General features: G+C 44.9%; 1 protein-coding gene across 1 annotated transcript; it reads left to right on the top strand.

Annotated features, from left to right (window-relative positions):
* Window positions 1–259: 259 nt before the first annotated feature.
* RXFP3 (relaxin family peptide receptor 3) lies at window positions 260–1,597 on the top strand (the record flags this gene model as incomplete). Its single annotated transcript, XM_082337517.1, has 1 exon — window positions 260–1,597. The coding sequence occupies one exon, from the start codon at window positions 260–262 to the stop codon at window positions 1,595–1,597; it is 1,338 nt and encodes a 445-aa protein (XP_082193643.1).
* Between the last annotated feature and the right edge of the window lie 13,937 nt (window positions 1,598–15,534).

A 15,534-nucleotide genomic window follows, 5' to 3' on the forward strand; every position in this document is an offset into this window, starting at 1 on the left:
GGGCCGGGGCGCGGCCGCCCGCGCTCAGCACCCGGGAGAGCTCCGCGCCGCACCGCGCATGCCCCGGCCCCGCCGCCGCGGATATAACCGCGGCCGCCGCGGGACCGCCGCCAGCCGCGCCGACCCGCCGAGCCGGAGGGACGCCGTCCCCGTCCCCGTCCCCGCTCCGCAGCCCGCCCGGCGAAGAGGCTGCCCGCCGCTGCCGGCTCGGGGGTCTGGGGAAAGGCTCCCGCCGACCCGTCGCCCTCCCTAGCATGGGATGGGCGAGCCCTGCGAGCGCGGTGCCTGCTCGCCAGCCGCCGGCATGAAGGAAGGAGCGGACTGGGAGTCCTGGGACGCGCCGTTGGGTTTCCTGGACGGCGCCCAGATGGGCAACAGGAGCAACGTGTCCTTCCTGCAGCTCTTTAAGAACATCAACCTGGAGCGAGCCGACGGGATGCAAGGGGACAGCTCCGACGTGGTGCGGATTGTCATCTCCCTGGTGTACTCCGTGGTGTGTGCCCTGGGGCTGGTGGGCAACCTGCTGGTGCTCTACCTGATGAAAAGCAAACAAGGTTGGAGAAAGTCCTCCATCAACCTCTTTGTGACCAGCCTGGCGGTGACTGACTTCCAGTTTGTGCTCACCTTGCCGTTCTGGGCAGTGGAGAATGCACTGGACTTCAACTGGCTCTTCGGCAAGGCAATGTGTAAGATTGTCTCATATGTGACAGCCATGAATATGTATGCCAGTGTCTTCTTTCTCACTGCCATGAGTGTGGCTAGGTACCGCTCTGTGGCTTCAGCCTTGAAGAATCAGCGGCGAGGTGACCCACTGGGTGGCTGCTGCTCTGCCAAGTGGCTTTGTGCACTCATCTGGCTGTCAGCTATCCTGGCTTCCCTGCCTCACGCCATTTTTTCCACCACTGCCACTGTCTTTGATGATGTGCTCTGCCTCGTCAAGTTCCCTGAGGGCCGCGGCAGCAATGCCCAGTTCTGGCTGGGTCTGTACCACATCCAGAAGGTGCTGCTGGGCTTTGTGGTGCCGCTGGCTGTCATCAGTCTCTGCTACTTGCTCCTGGTGCGCTTCATCAGTGACAAGCATGTTGGCAGCACCTGCAGTGGCCCCAGCACCAAGCGCCGCTCCAAAGTGACTAAGTCGGTGTCCATCGTGGTGCTGTCTTTCTTCTTGTGCTGGCTGCCTAACCAAGCGCTCACAACGTGGGGCATCCTCATCAAACTCAACGTGGTGCACTTCAGTACTGAGTACTTCCTCTCCCAAGTGTACCTCTTCCCCATCAGCGTGTGCCTGGCACACTCCAACAGCTGCCTCAATCCCATCCTCTACTGCCTCATGCGCAGGGAGTTTCGCAAGGCACTGAAGAACCTCCTCTGGAGGATCACCTCACCTTCCCTCACCACCATGCGCCCTTTCACTGACACCACCAAGCCCGAGCAGGAGGAGCAGGCCCTGCACGCCTTGGTGCCTGTCCACCCCGTCACTGCATCTTCCCCTGCTGCAACCATCCAGCCGGAGGTGGCCTACTACCCGCCTGGGGTGGTGATGTACAGCAGCCGCTATGACCTGCTGCCCGCTAGCTCCACAGAGCAGCGCTGCTGAGATGGGCAGGGGGCTCTGGGGGGTGGGACTGCGGGGTCTGTGCAAGATGTGTGGCCCTGGGATATTGAATGCCTGGTAGGGACAAGGGGAGGATGAATGCATAAAGGAGGGCTTCTGTGTGAGAGATGATCTTTTGGGGTTTTATCTGCTCTCGGAAACTTGCTGATGGAAATTGTCTTGAAAATGTCCCCCAGACTGGAGAACCAGAGTAGGAGGAGGCAGTGTTAGTGCACTGGGGATTGGGGTGTCTCTAGGAGATGCTTTTTAGTGCTTGTACCTGTTCTGGGGAAGAGGAACCGGGGAGGGTGGTGGGACTCCATCCAGGGAGGACGCAGGATGTTCAGGGCACCATAGGGAGGAGAGGGGCTGAATGGAGTAGAGTGAGGCTGGAAGGCCTCAGCTGTGTCCCCCCAACCTGAAGGTGCAAGCAGCAAGGGGCTGGCAGCCCTCCCACCCCTGTGTGTGTGTTTGTGGCAGGGGGAGCGAGCTGGGCTGCTTTCTCACTGCTGCGTGGCATCATTGTAAATGATGCCAACCCGGCTGTGGTCACTGCTCTCTGGGCTCCAGTGAGGGCACAGGGATCAGGCAGCCCATGTCCTATTTCATACCTGCCCTGATGGGAACAGCCAGGACAAGTGGGCACAACGATCCTGCTTGTTCAGGCTTGGCCCCTTTCCCCTCTCATGGACAGAGGAAAGAGAGAGGACAAGGAGCAGTGTGCTCCCCTCTGGATCTGTGCAGATCTGCTTTTCCAGCTCCCCCCATCCCCTCTGCTGCTGCCAGGATACACAGCAACCCAGATAGCCAAGGAGAAAGCCAAGGACAGGACTTGCAGCTTCATGGAGAGGTGTTGCTTTGCCTCGGTTTGGAGGGGAGGGTGTGAGCCCCCCAACATCATGTTCCCCAGCCTCTCTCCAGGCTGCTGGGGTGGAAACGCACAGCCCCAAACCATGGGTGGCAAGGCAGGCGTCTCTCCCAGGGCACTGAGGCTGCAGGTTTTGTTCTTGCTGCGCTTCAGACTGTTTGTATTTATTTCACTCCAGGAAATCAGCATGACTGTAAATAAAAAAACAAAAAGGGGAGAAAGAAACAAATCATAGCCACTTCAAGCTGCTTGCTCTGGGATACTTCTGTGTTCAGCTAAAACCAAGCACAAAGGTTTTTGTTCTGCTAAAGTGTTTGTTAAGGGTCTGCACTGATACTTGCCAGTGTTTCGATTAACTCCAGTTCAATTCCTCTGGTGTGAGCAGCCCCAGAGCCTGCAGTTCATTGCTCTCACACCCTGGAGAAGGGCAGGGACAATGCCTGTCCCAGCCTGTGTTCCAGAGAAACATCTGGGAAACAATTTGATGTTGATCTGAAATGAACTCTTAGGGGCATGAGAAAAGTGTAATTTTAAGCTGTGAAATTTTTTATGACAAGGTTATGTATTTACTTTTTAAAATATTTTCTTAAATTATGAGGAAAGAAAATTTAAAATGGAAAGATCAAAATATTTCTTTTAAAAGACAAAAATGCAACAGTTCTGGTTTTGTTGTCAAAAACCATATGGGATGAATATATAAACACAATATTCAAAACCCCTCTCTATTTCCAGCCCCTTCCCCTGCAGCCTAACTCCAACATCTGCCCAACTCTGCTAAGAAAGCATTTCTGCAGAGGGTTGTTTGTCACCTCTAAGTACTGATGTAGAGTAAACTTGCTATTTCTGTCCAGAGAAAATTGCAGTGCCATTAGTGGCAATTATGCTTTGCAGACTCTGTTAGGTTTCCTGTACATGTCAGTAAGTCCTGTTGTAAAATTCAAGTTTGGTCTGGAAGCAGCAGGTTCTGTTGCTTGCAAGGAGAAGCTGCCCTGTTTCTTCAAGACAGAAAAGACTTCTACCCAGCCTTGCTAACTGGGAAGATACAGGTGCCTGGAGAAGAACAGCAGAAGTGAGCTGGCAGCTGATGGACATACTTACACAGATGCAAAGACTCTGAAGAAATCAGATATATCCACAGAAGAACTTTTGCATCTAAGTACTGTGCTGCCCCTCTAAGTTCCTAAACCCTCACTTGGCTGCCAGTTGAAGTCTGTAGGTACTTAAAGTTTTTTCTAGTAAAATTTTTGTGCCTAGAAGTCTGCTCCTGAGCATGCCTAAATCTGCTTAAGGCTGTAGCATTTATCTCTCTGCTTCATGGGGATCTCTCAGTCAGGACTGGCCACAGCGTGTATGCTAAGCAAGGGAGGCAGCTCTGTATCCCGATATAGAACACCCTGTGCCAGGTCACACTAAGTTAGGAAGTACTGTAAACTTAACTCATTCCCTCCATCCCTTTGCATCCATGTCTAGATATGCTTCTCCTGTCCCACCTTCAATGCATGTACAGATTATGCTCCTTCCTCTTCCCCTTTGAAACACTAAATAAGTGGGCAGAGCTTTCACCCACAGCCTGGGAAACTCAGCTTCCCCCCCTCCACATCCCTGGGGAATGGCTGAATCTCTGGGCTACTCTGTGAATGTACTCAAATGCTCTGGCTTGAAACAGTTCCCTGTTGCATGAGTTGCTCACCATTGCTGGATCATAAAGGGAAAGCAAGCCCTTGAACACTACTTTGCAGCATAGTGGTTGGAGAGTGAGCCCCAAAGAGGAAGCGCCAAGATTTTTTTCCTTGTAAATACAGTAGAGAAATTTGATCCAGGTTCGGATTCTAGGTCTCTCCTTTCCAAGAACAAGGATTAACTTGCTCCCAGGCCCTAGTTCAATTAAAGTTTCAGTATGCCATGCAAGAGCCTGAGAGCTTTCTAGACCTAGAAATCTAGCAGCCTAATATGTCAAAGGATTTGCAAGAAATGCATTTGCATCTCACGTGTTCTGGGAGAAAGCCCTAATGCCTGTGCTAGGGGATGAATGAAGCGACACTGTTGTGTGAGAAAAGGATACCATGAACACTTAACTCCAGAGTTCAGAGAGATCTAACTGTGTCTCTACAGGCCCAGAGAAAGTACCTAAATTAAGAAGAGGGGATGAATCTCAAAGCCGGACTCTCTTAGTGTTTGCTTTTGAACAGCATAGTTTCTTGCTTGGCTTGCTGTAATTTTAATCCCTATCCTGATGTCTAACTGTTCTTGTGCATTACATAAAAAGGTATCCAGGTGTCTAAAGCATAACTATGAATTTCAGTAGATAGCAAATTGCCTAAAAGACATCCTCTGTGGTGCTCAGCAAGACAAAACCCATGTGCTTTTGTGGATGTCAATGCAGACATAATTTTATGCCAGCAAAACAACACAATAAAATAGGTGAAGTTCAGAACAACCCATAGTTAGCCCAGAATACTAGCAAGATACCATGGTCAGAGGAAGCCCCAGGTATCTGATCACTTAAAGACATAAACACATTACGTTTGGCAAATCACCCACATAGGAAAATACCTTGGGTGTGTAGGGACTGCACTATGGACTTACAGGGCAGCTCCCTCTTAAGCCACCGATACCCCAGGTGTAGGTCAAGAATCTGCTGTTCGAAAGAGGCACAACCTACCCACAACTGGCCAAATGTTGGCTTAGGCCAGACTGGCAGTTCAGGCTATGTGGGTCAGTGTGTGTCCAGCATGGCCAAAGAGCACTGCTCTAGCTGTGCATGAGCAGAGAGGAATTGTGCTTCAGGTGTGCTGTGAGTCTCAGCTATCAGTGCATGAAATCTGGGCTCTGTGTTGTATGGGCAGGAGCACCAGCCTGGGCATTGCAAGGAACGGGCAGTTGCTCTGAGTGTGCACACAGCATCAGGTGCATGGCCTGAGCAGAGGGTCTTTCCAGGTCCAGCTTTGAGACTACATGTTGACAACAACAAATTCTGCTGGGTATCTGGGGGTTTCCTAAGTAATCAGTACAATGCTCTTCAAAACCACTCCTGTTTCCTCCAAATGTTCATGTCTTCATTTGTAACAATCGCCTTTTTATGGACAAAAATAAACACAGCTGAAGGATACAAAACAATACTTACAGAGTTCTTTAAGAAATTTTTGTGACCGGTCCCCTCCTGCTGGAGATTCCTGATGGGATGCTGGTAGAGAGGTGCATATGACTACAGAGTGGTAAGGACCCGAAGGTGCAGGCTGACATCTAGTGACAAACTGAAAGAACCTTTAAAGCCTAGATGTTCTCATTACGCACTGACTTGGATTGCCTAAGGACTTTTAAATACCACCCCCACTCAAATAACTAACGAAGGTCTTAATGTAATAACAACCTCCAATTGCATTTCCAGGTTTCCCTTTGAAATGCCTCTTCAGTAGAAATATCGCTTCACTTTCTCTGAGTTATTTTGGCACTCTCTTCAGCAGTAAAAAAAATCCAGCCCCCTTCATTCCTGTTCATGACTGTCTGCTTTAAAACTTGATTATTCAATTGAGTGCCTGCACAGAAACTCTGATTTAATTGGTATCCCTGAGCTTGAGCAGGCATAGGTATGGGTGCGGTGCAGCTCAAGGGCATTAGATCGGGAGCTTGGTCTTCCAATTTTTAGTGAGGGCTATTTCTGTCCTGCTTCAAAAGAGAATTCTGATTAATCGACTCAGAAGGGGTTATTGAAAATATCTTTTTGTCATGATTAAGCAGTTATAAGAATCTCCTCCGGGTACATTCTCAGCATCAGTCAGTGCAGCAGCAATTGAGACAAAGTTTGCAAGAAAAGGCTGGGCAGCCAGTTAACTCATTTCTTTGCTAAAGTCCAGCTGCTAACATGCTTAGATGCGTTCCCTAGTTGCAGGGAGTTGTTTCCCTTTTAGAACCGTCTCTTTCAAATCCTATGTATATGTGCAGGTTTCTCAGCCTATGTTTGTGCATAGCCTCAGAATCCTTCCCAAAATCTTAACTGTAAAATACAGACCCACAGGACGCCTGGGCAAATTGGGCCAAAAAACACCTGGAGAGAGAAACTATTTATTTAGTTGTGCAAGTTTTTTGAAACCTTGACCTACCTGCATGGGGAGTGCTAACAGAAAGTTAAGGTGACCGACTGCAGACTGTTCAGTGTGGAAAATAACAAAATAAAGGTAGCTCACTCGAATATTAACTGTCTCATTCACTCATCCGCTCCTTGGGACAATGAGATACTATTTCTCCAAAGACCTGTGTTGTTCCTTGCACAGACCAACTGAATGAGTACGCTTATTGCACAATGATCAAATCAACTATTCAACACTGACTTCTATCATCATTGTTCAATGAACCTTTCCACTTCTGTTCAGAAGTCACATCTAACTTAATGTTGGATAAAACTAGAATCTTGTGGAAAAATTACTTCTTTCTCTCTGTAGTTGGGAAAAAGTCTCTGATCACCTTAAACAAGAAGTCTGAAAATCAAATACCTTCAGTTTTCTTTTCAGGCCAAATCCTAAAATTGAGATAATAAAGTTGCTATCAATTCATAGCTACCAACAATTAGCCCAGAGTTAAGATGATGGGGAAATCATGTCTGACCAAGCTGGCAACCTTCTATGATGAGACAACTGGCTTGGTGGGTAAGGGGAGAGCAGTGGATGTTGTCTATCTTGGCTTAAATAAGGTTTTGATGCTCTCTCCCATAACATCCCCATAGACAAACCAATAAAGGACTACATAAGTGGAAAGTGAGCTGGATTGAAACTGGCTGAATTGTCAGGCTTAAAGGGTTGTGATTAGCAGCAGAAAGTCCACTGGAGGGCAGTGACCAGCAGTGTGCCCCAGAGATCAATACTGAGGCCAGTCCTATTCAACATCTTCATTAATGAGCTGGCTAATGGGACAGAGTGCACCCCAGCATGTTTGCAAATAACACAAAAGTGGGAGGAGTGGCTGATACATCAGAGGATTGGGCCACCGTTCAGAGAGTCCTTGATGGGCTGGAGAAATGGGCTGACAGAAACCCCAGGCAGTTCAACAAAGGGAAATGCAATGTCCTGCACCTGGGGATGGATACCCCCAGCACCAGCACAGGCCTGTTGCAAATCCTGATTTAGGATCCTGCCGACTATGCCAATTTGTCACGAATGGGTGATTTAGAGTGCTTAAGGAACCACCAACAAAGGTATCACCAAAGCAGTTTTAATAAAAAGCGTGACTTAACAAAGTCTGATGGCAAGGTTCACTCTATTAATTACTGCATGGAAGAATCATACAAAGGAAAATTGAGTTACATCAATTTAGAACAACTCACAGAGAGACTGAAGATGCAAAGAGTAAGGGAGACCCTCCCATTGAGTCACAAGGTTCAGGGTAGACCCCCCCTTGCTTTCTAAACTCCTAACAGGAGCTTAGGTGCAGCTAGGTCCACTCTTAGTCTCAGACTTGGTCAACGGGGTATGTCTAATGGAGTAAGGAAGACCCTCCCAATGAGTCATGAGGTTCAGAAGGGACCCCTTTGCTTTCTAAACTCCTTCCTCAGAGAGGAAACTAGGTGCAGCTGGATCCAATCCTAGTCTTAGACTTGGTCAACGGTTTATGGCCAAGGGATTGTACATGCAAAATTCATATGATGTTCCATTAGCATCAATTCAGCATGCAATCAAAGTTACCAAGACAAAATCAAAGTTACCATACTACAAAGTTATGCACAATATTGGTCGCTTACCAAAGATCTGTCATTGGTAAAACATCTCTCTGCCTCAAGGAGCAACCTTGAGAAACGTCCCAGCTCGAGGGGAGATCACCGCCATGCAGTCATGGTGTCTAGTAGGCAGAGCTCAAAGAAAGCTCACTTGGCTGTCATATATATAGGATAAAGTGGTTGGCTTGTAGTCAAATTGCATGTGATGGAAAAGGTATGCAGGAGACTCCTTGTACCCACAACTTTCTTCGTTCCTTGATAAATGAGTCTTTGAAAAGCTAACCACTATTCATGTGTCAATCACATGGTCGGTGTTCCAAGCTCATGTGCATCAATGCTCACTGTGTCACTCTGCTCCTTTGTGGGTTTTCAGAGAACAGCTTGAAACATGAGGAGTTCATGGCTCAGGCCTTTACCTCTTCTGGAGCCTGCGCCAAACCACCGTCAGTCTGGTCAAGGGGCTGAGTGCATCCGTCACACTCCATGCTGTGACTACAGTCAATCCACTTTATTGACTCATAGAGTGGTAGTACAGTTGCAATAACTACTGTGTTCTGCAAAACCCCGTTCTGCTATAATAGGGTCACAGGGTTGTACTGGCCCCAGTGACTGATAGGTCTTTAATTCCTGTATTAGAGTTTTGACTGCCTCCTCATGCTCTGGGTTCCACTCCACAGTTTTCTTTTTCGTAAAAGTGAATACAGTGGGTGAGCAATAATAGAAAATCCAGGTGGATGTTTTCTCCAGTACCCAGAAGCTGTTTTAATTCCTTCCTAGATTGGGGCATCTGCAATTGTTCTGTTTTACTTAGGGTGTCCGGCGGGATTGCTGCACTACCTGCAATCCACCAAATACCTAAAAATTGTACTTCTCTGCTTGGTCCCTGACATTTTTCAGGTGGAATTTCAACTTTTGCGTTGTGTAGTGCTAGTCTCACTGCTGTTGCTTCTTCCCCAACTTTTCAGGGGAGGTCCCTCCGATTAGGATATAATCTTCACGTTGGTACAGTTTTACATCTTTAGGGAGTGACACTGTAACAGTTCAGCAAGCACAGCATGAGCCATGGCAGGTGAATGTTTATACCCCTGTGGGAGTCTGTTAAAGGTGTATGGTATACCTTCCCCAGTAAACCCAAATTTCTCTTTACCCTTCTCTGGCAAGGGTACCATCCATCACAGGGCTGATCAACTGGAAAGCAGCTTTGCAGAGAAGGACCTGGGGATCCTGGTGGACAAGTCAAGCATGAGCCAGCAACGTGCCCTCGTAGCAAAGGTGACCAACAGCATCCTGATCTTCACTAAGTACACCATTGCTAGCAGATCAAGTGAGGTGATCCTTCCCCTCTGCTCAGCCTGGTGAGGCCACATTTGGGATGCTGTGTCCAGTTCTATGCTCCCCAGTACATGAGAGAGATGAACTTATTGGAGAGGCTCCAGTATGATGTAGGGCTTGGAGCATCTGCCATGTGAGGCTGACAGAGCTGGGGTTGTTCAGCCCAGAGCTGAGAAGGCTCAAGGGGATCTTATCAATGTGTGTAAATACCTGATGGGCGTGGGGGTTAAGGAAGATGGAACTAGACTCCTCTCAGTGTTTTCTGGGGAATGGACAAGAGGCAATAGGCAAAAATTGAAATTCAATAAATGTCATTTAAATGGAAGGAAAAAAACTTCTTTATGGTGAGTGTGGTCAAGCACTGGAACAGGTTGCAGAGAGAGATTGTGGCATCTCCGTCTTTGGAGATACTCAGAATCTGAATGGACACAGCCTGACCAGCCTGCTTTAGCAACTCTGCACTGAGCAGGGGGATTAGACTAGGTCATCTCCAGCGGCAACCCCAACTATTCTGTGTGATTCTATGACGGCAAAAAAATTGATATGGATACGTCTTTGTTCCAATACAGTAGAATTAGCATGTCTGTCTTGCTTGACATTTATTCAGAAAAACCTCTAAAAGTTTTATGCCCTCAAATAATCTCCTACTGTATATTTCAAATAATCTATTATATGGTTTTGGTCATAAACAGATTTCAACAATATTTTTACTGCTTTTTATTTCTGCTGAAACAGCAGAGGGGGCTCAGAGGAAATATGCTCTTCCTTTTGCCCATCAAAAGGCATTTCCTGATGAACTCCAGTCTTATTCCCTTATTCCCAGGCAAATCCAGTGATGCACATAGAGGTAGAGAGCTACCCATGAGCTCCTGAACTAAAGGTAACAGGGATCCCACAGCACTGTATTAAATAACTGCTCAACCTGAACAGCTGATCATAAATAGTGAAAAGAAGAATCTAGTTTGAACTTCAGATTTGGGATTACATTTTCAGAGACATAGACTAAAATCTTGAATTTTGAGCACGCTTGATGTAAAGTCATTCCAAGTAAAACATTCCAAAAACCAAAATTCCTGTTCAGAAAAGAACAACACCCTTTGATAAGGTGCCATCTCTCTCTCAGAGATAACCATAGTTTTAACAGCTGTTTTATTGCCACATTTTGCAATGTTATGGCAATCTAACAATATTTGGGATATATTTCCTGAAGGTCCACTTATTGGGATTGGGTGTTATATTGGAATTTCAGCACTTATTAAAGAAACAAGTACTTCAGCCCTTAAAATCCCTGGTATCTAATAACTTGCAAATTGTATTGCAAGATGGCATTTCTTTTATTAAAAACAAAAAAACCCACCATCAGATCTGAATGTTGACAGGCAAAACAAATAACTTGGGATACAGTCACACTTATATGATGATCTGCCAGCCATGCAACTCCAGGCTAGTGCTCCCAGCCTTTAACAAAAGGCACCTCTGCTGTGACCTTTGCCTTTCCCTCATGCTACCCCTTAGACCCCGCAGTTCTGCTATTTTCCCCTCTCCTCCTCAGTAGCTAATGAGCAGAGGGGCCCTGAAAACAGAGGTGTCAAAGAGCCTATTGCCCTCTCTATGTGCTGTCACCACTGTCCCTGCCTCCTGATGCACCTTACCTGTTGGGAACTAATGCAACAAAAATTCATCTGCCAAACAAATGGGGGATGGCTGCATTACAGGATTAACTCCTGGTATTGGCACTGAAGGTTTTGAAGGCCAGATTCTACCATGAGTTTGATGCTAAGCGTGTCCTTGGTGGGCTCCTACCACCATGTGTCCATATGGCAGTGTCTTCATCGGCATTATGCAGCTGGGTTACAGCTAGTAGCCAGCAACTTTCCTTTGCTGTCTACGCACGAAAAAAAGAGAACTGAACCGCAGCAATGCATCACTATAAGGAAACTTCAGAGCAGGATGAAACAGAGAGGGGCAGGATCGAGGTTGGAAAGCGGTGCAAGGAAAGGGAGGCAGCTCCTGCGCCCTGGAGAAGTGCTATAATGTCATTGAACACCGGGGGGCAGCCAAGCACCCAGCCTTCGGGGAGGGGAGCACTCGATCCTCAGGAAGACAGCAGCCCCATTCCCTCTCCTCCTTGGAGCAGACATCATAACCTTTGATAATTATCCTTTAAAAAAGCAGTCCATTTTTTAGAAAAGGTCATAGAGCTCTCTCCTTGAAAATAACAGGCAGGATATGCTTATGTCAGTCTACTATGCAACCCAGAGCGGAAAGCACTGAATTTTGGTTTTTTTCCACTACTGCAAGTACTTACCTGGAGCAACACACATCAACATTCTCTGGTTTGATGTCTCTGCATGATGTGAAGTCATTATACTAAATACACAGGTAAAATATTAATGCATGGGGAGGTATAAAGTTCATTTCCAGAAAGAAACTTTAGGAAATACAACTGATTAACACACCTTGCATACCTAAAGGAGCAATGTATGAAACTGAATACACCACAGAAGGCAAGAGAATTATAAATTGCTCTTCACAGTTTAGTCTTGGATAAGTGGCCCCAAACATTTGCTGTTTAAATAAACAAAGAAGGAGCAGCTAGGGAATAAGAAATGAATGCTGGAAACTTAGAGGGAAAAGTTTTGTTTTATGGATATTTTTTATAGCTTTATCATGCCAAAAATAATTTGAAGACATTTTACAGCAGATGATACTTCCACCTTTTTCCTCCATGAAGCAATCCCTCTACAGCTCAGAAATATCAGATGTCATCATTGCCGCATCTCCTACTTAGACCATTCTCCCCATCTTTTGACATGCTGCAGGGACTGGTACCAGTTCACGGGCACCAATGTTAAAGCTGTGAGTTCTGCCAAGGCAAAGAGATTTATGATTCATCCTGATTGGTGTAGTTTATCTGGAAGAGAAGTGTCTCCCATAAACCACCTGAGTTTCTTGTTTTCACGGAAGTCAAAGAAACTTAATGAGATCCCTGTGAAAGGCAGAATGAACACTGGAAAAAAAAATTGTGATGTTACTAATACTGCAAGTCCTCTAAACAAGAGAACCAAAACTTCCTTGAATGGTTTTCTTGCATGACATGCCTGCTTGTTAAATGGGAGTAAGTGGCAGGCATTCAGAAAAGAAAGAAAAAGGCAAGTGTCATGAAGACAAGGTGGCAGATTTGTTTCCTGCCTTGTTTCATTCAACCATGATTAGTTCTGTTAAAGTGGGAGGGAGGAGGGGTTGGTTATCTCAAGACATCTTGTCTTCATCTAAACATATAATTTGCGTGAACACAATAAACAGAAGATCTTTATTTATTGGATTTTATGTATCTGGAACTACAGCCAGATGTGAAAGATCACACACAGTGTACTTCTAACTTTGAAACTCACATCATTGCAAGAAAAGCTGATATTAAGTACAATAACTGATCATATTGATAACTTAAGTCCTGAGCTAATGTAAAAGGACAGAAAAGGTGGAACTTCTTAAATTAGTAGCACCACAGTACAGTTTTTCAATGCCTTTAACATTTTTAACACTTTAGTATTTCTATTGCTGAAAGAAATACTTATTTTATCCCCTCTTATGAATTAGTAACATTTTAGATTGTTTTCAGTAACACCTGAAATACATTTTTGACTTCAGAATGAGCACCATCATAATTTTTCTGTTTTAAACAGTTTTTCAAATTGTTCATAGCTTTTTGTCTGCTTGCTATTTTTGACAAAGACCCATTAAGAAAGATATTATTTTGAAGTCTTAGAAATGAGTATAGGATGTTTTTATGGAGAGATTTCCAAAGAAAAACTCACTCTATTCTGTTCTGTGTTATGTAGCATGCAGTGAATTTTAAAAGGAAAGATCATGAGAAGGATGATAATGTAAGTTCCTGAAACAGTCTTCTCTGAATAAATTTGTAAATAAAAGCATTGACATACGTGATGGTCACAACTCTCTTCTCTCTGCAGGTTCACAGTTCTTGTCAGGTTGCTACAGATCGACAGTCACTTCATGGGCTTGAATCAATGCCAGCTTTCTCTTTGTGTAACAGAGCAAAGATAGCACTGACCATTCCAATTTTAATGTGCTGATGGCGTTAAACCTCAAAGAAAATATTGACAAAGACATAGGTAAACATTGCAAAGTTCCTTTCCCAGCCTCACACTGGAGTTGGAGCTTTATGTCCTCAGCTCCTGGAGCATGATTTTACATGGTGCCTCAAGTCCTGCAGTCCTATGAAACAAGATCACTTCCTCCTGTCTCTATTTTTATGGCTCCACAGAAGCCTTGCTCTTCCCTTAAAAATTCCTCCTCCCAGGAGATATTGAGTTAACAGAAGTCAGTGAGTTAATGATGGCATAAAGCGAATGGAGAAGACAACCATCCTTCATTTTCTGGCCTTCTCCTGTTTGTCCTCGTTGACACCCTTGTGCTCCAGCCATCTCAGCACCTGCAAAATGTTTCAACACAGTCCGGGTGCTTACTCTTTCAAGCTTTCCTCTTCCATGGGTGTGACATGAGGGGGATTCATGAAGAGACACACAATGAGAGAAACGATAAAATGTGGCTTTTTCATAAGGCAGGATGAAGAAGCAGTGAAGAAAGGTAAGGTTTGCCACGCACTGATCCCCATTTTGACTCCATGGTTATAATTAATATCGCTGGTTATAATTAATAAGAGTTTACCTAAGGGAAAACTGTTTTTCCTGAGAGTAAATGGCTCACTCTGCTCTTGAAAACATATAAAAAGGATGCAGCTGGTGCATCTCTGCAGAGGCACCTTATGCTCAAATCTAACCATTTATTTGTGGTGCTGTCAGTTTGTATCACGCAGAGCTTCTAAGAGCTGATCAGCTCAACAGTGCATTTGACAGAACAGTTTTGATTATACACGTGCAACATTTAAAAAAAAAAAAACAACCCACAAACACCATACCTGGCAACAGTCTCTCTGTGTCACTGTTCATTAACAATATTGCATTAGCAGATAGCTTCGTGTAGCTTAGCATATAATATAGCAAATGGATATGATAGTTTTCAGGACAGAAGAAGCACAGCATAAATACAGTGTATCACCCTCACAAACACAGGGTTTTCAAAACTTTGGCAATATTATAAAAAAAAAAAAATGAAGCTTCATGTGCGATTAAATACAAATAATTGGACTTAAGTATTTACTGTACAATAATTCCTGATAGTGCTTTGCAGAACAATACAATATTCTGTAAAGAGCAAATGCCATTTCATTCAAAGCTAGATGAATGCAAGAAAAGAGAAAACAGAGATGCTGCTTTAAGGTAAATACTGTCATATCCAATATCAAGATGTAAGTGGCTTACAACCATTCACAAAATTCTTATTTTGGCTAAGTTTATTTTTTCAATAACAGTATTGAAGTCAAGAGGCCATTTTTTTAAGAAGGAAGAAATGGCAGCTATTTCTCATAGATGGATTGTTTAGGTGCCTACACGTGGATTTGCAGAGCAGCCTGAGGCAGACTTTCATGACAAGCTCAGTCAGTACTTTCATTTAATTTATACAGAAGCAGCAGCATCCAGTATAAAATAATTACTTTACAGTTATGCTTTTAAACAATAGGCTTCAATCTTTTTTATATTCCAATCATCTTTCACACCCAAATCTGCTTTTGACAGTAGCTGGGAGCTAACTGATCCCATTTAACAGTACTACTAATCATAACACAAATGCACCCTGCATGGCCTCTGACACCTATTTGACCCTCCTGCAGCTTTTGATTACCAGAGGGAATATCCCCAAACGTAAGATACTTGGAAAAACAAGACAAGTAACAACTTTCTTCCTAACTCTGTCTATTTTTACTACTTCTTCAATTTATCACATACTGTATCTATCTATTAAATTCCACAAATTGGTAATGAGGAGTTTCATAACGACTCCTTATGCAGGGCATTGAGATACCACGGGCGTACACACCATCATGTGTAATAGCATGTTAATATACTGAGGGCAGCAGGAATGAAGTAATAAAGCAGTCAAAATACAGAA

The sequence above is a fragment of the Platalea leucorodia genome (genome assembly GCF_965183815.1).
Source record: "Platalea leucorodia genome assembly, chromosome: Z".
Lineage (NCBI taxonomy): Eukaryota > Metazoa > Chordata > Aves > Pelecaniformes > Threskiornithidae > Platalea > Platalea leucorodia.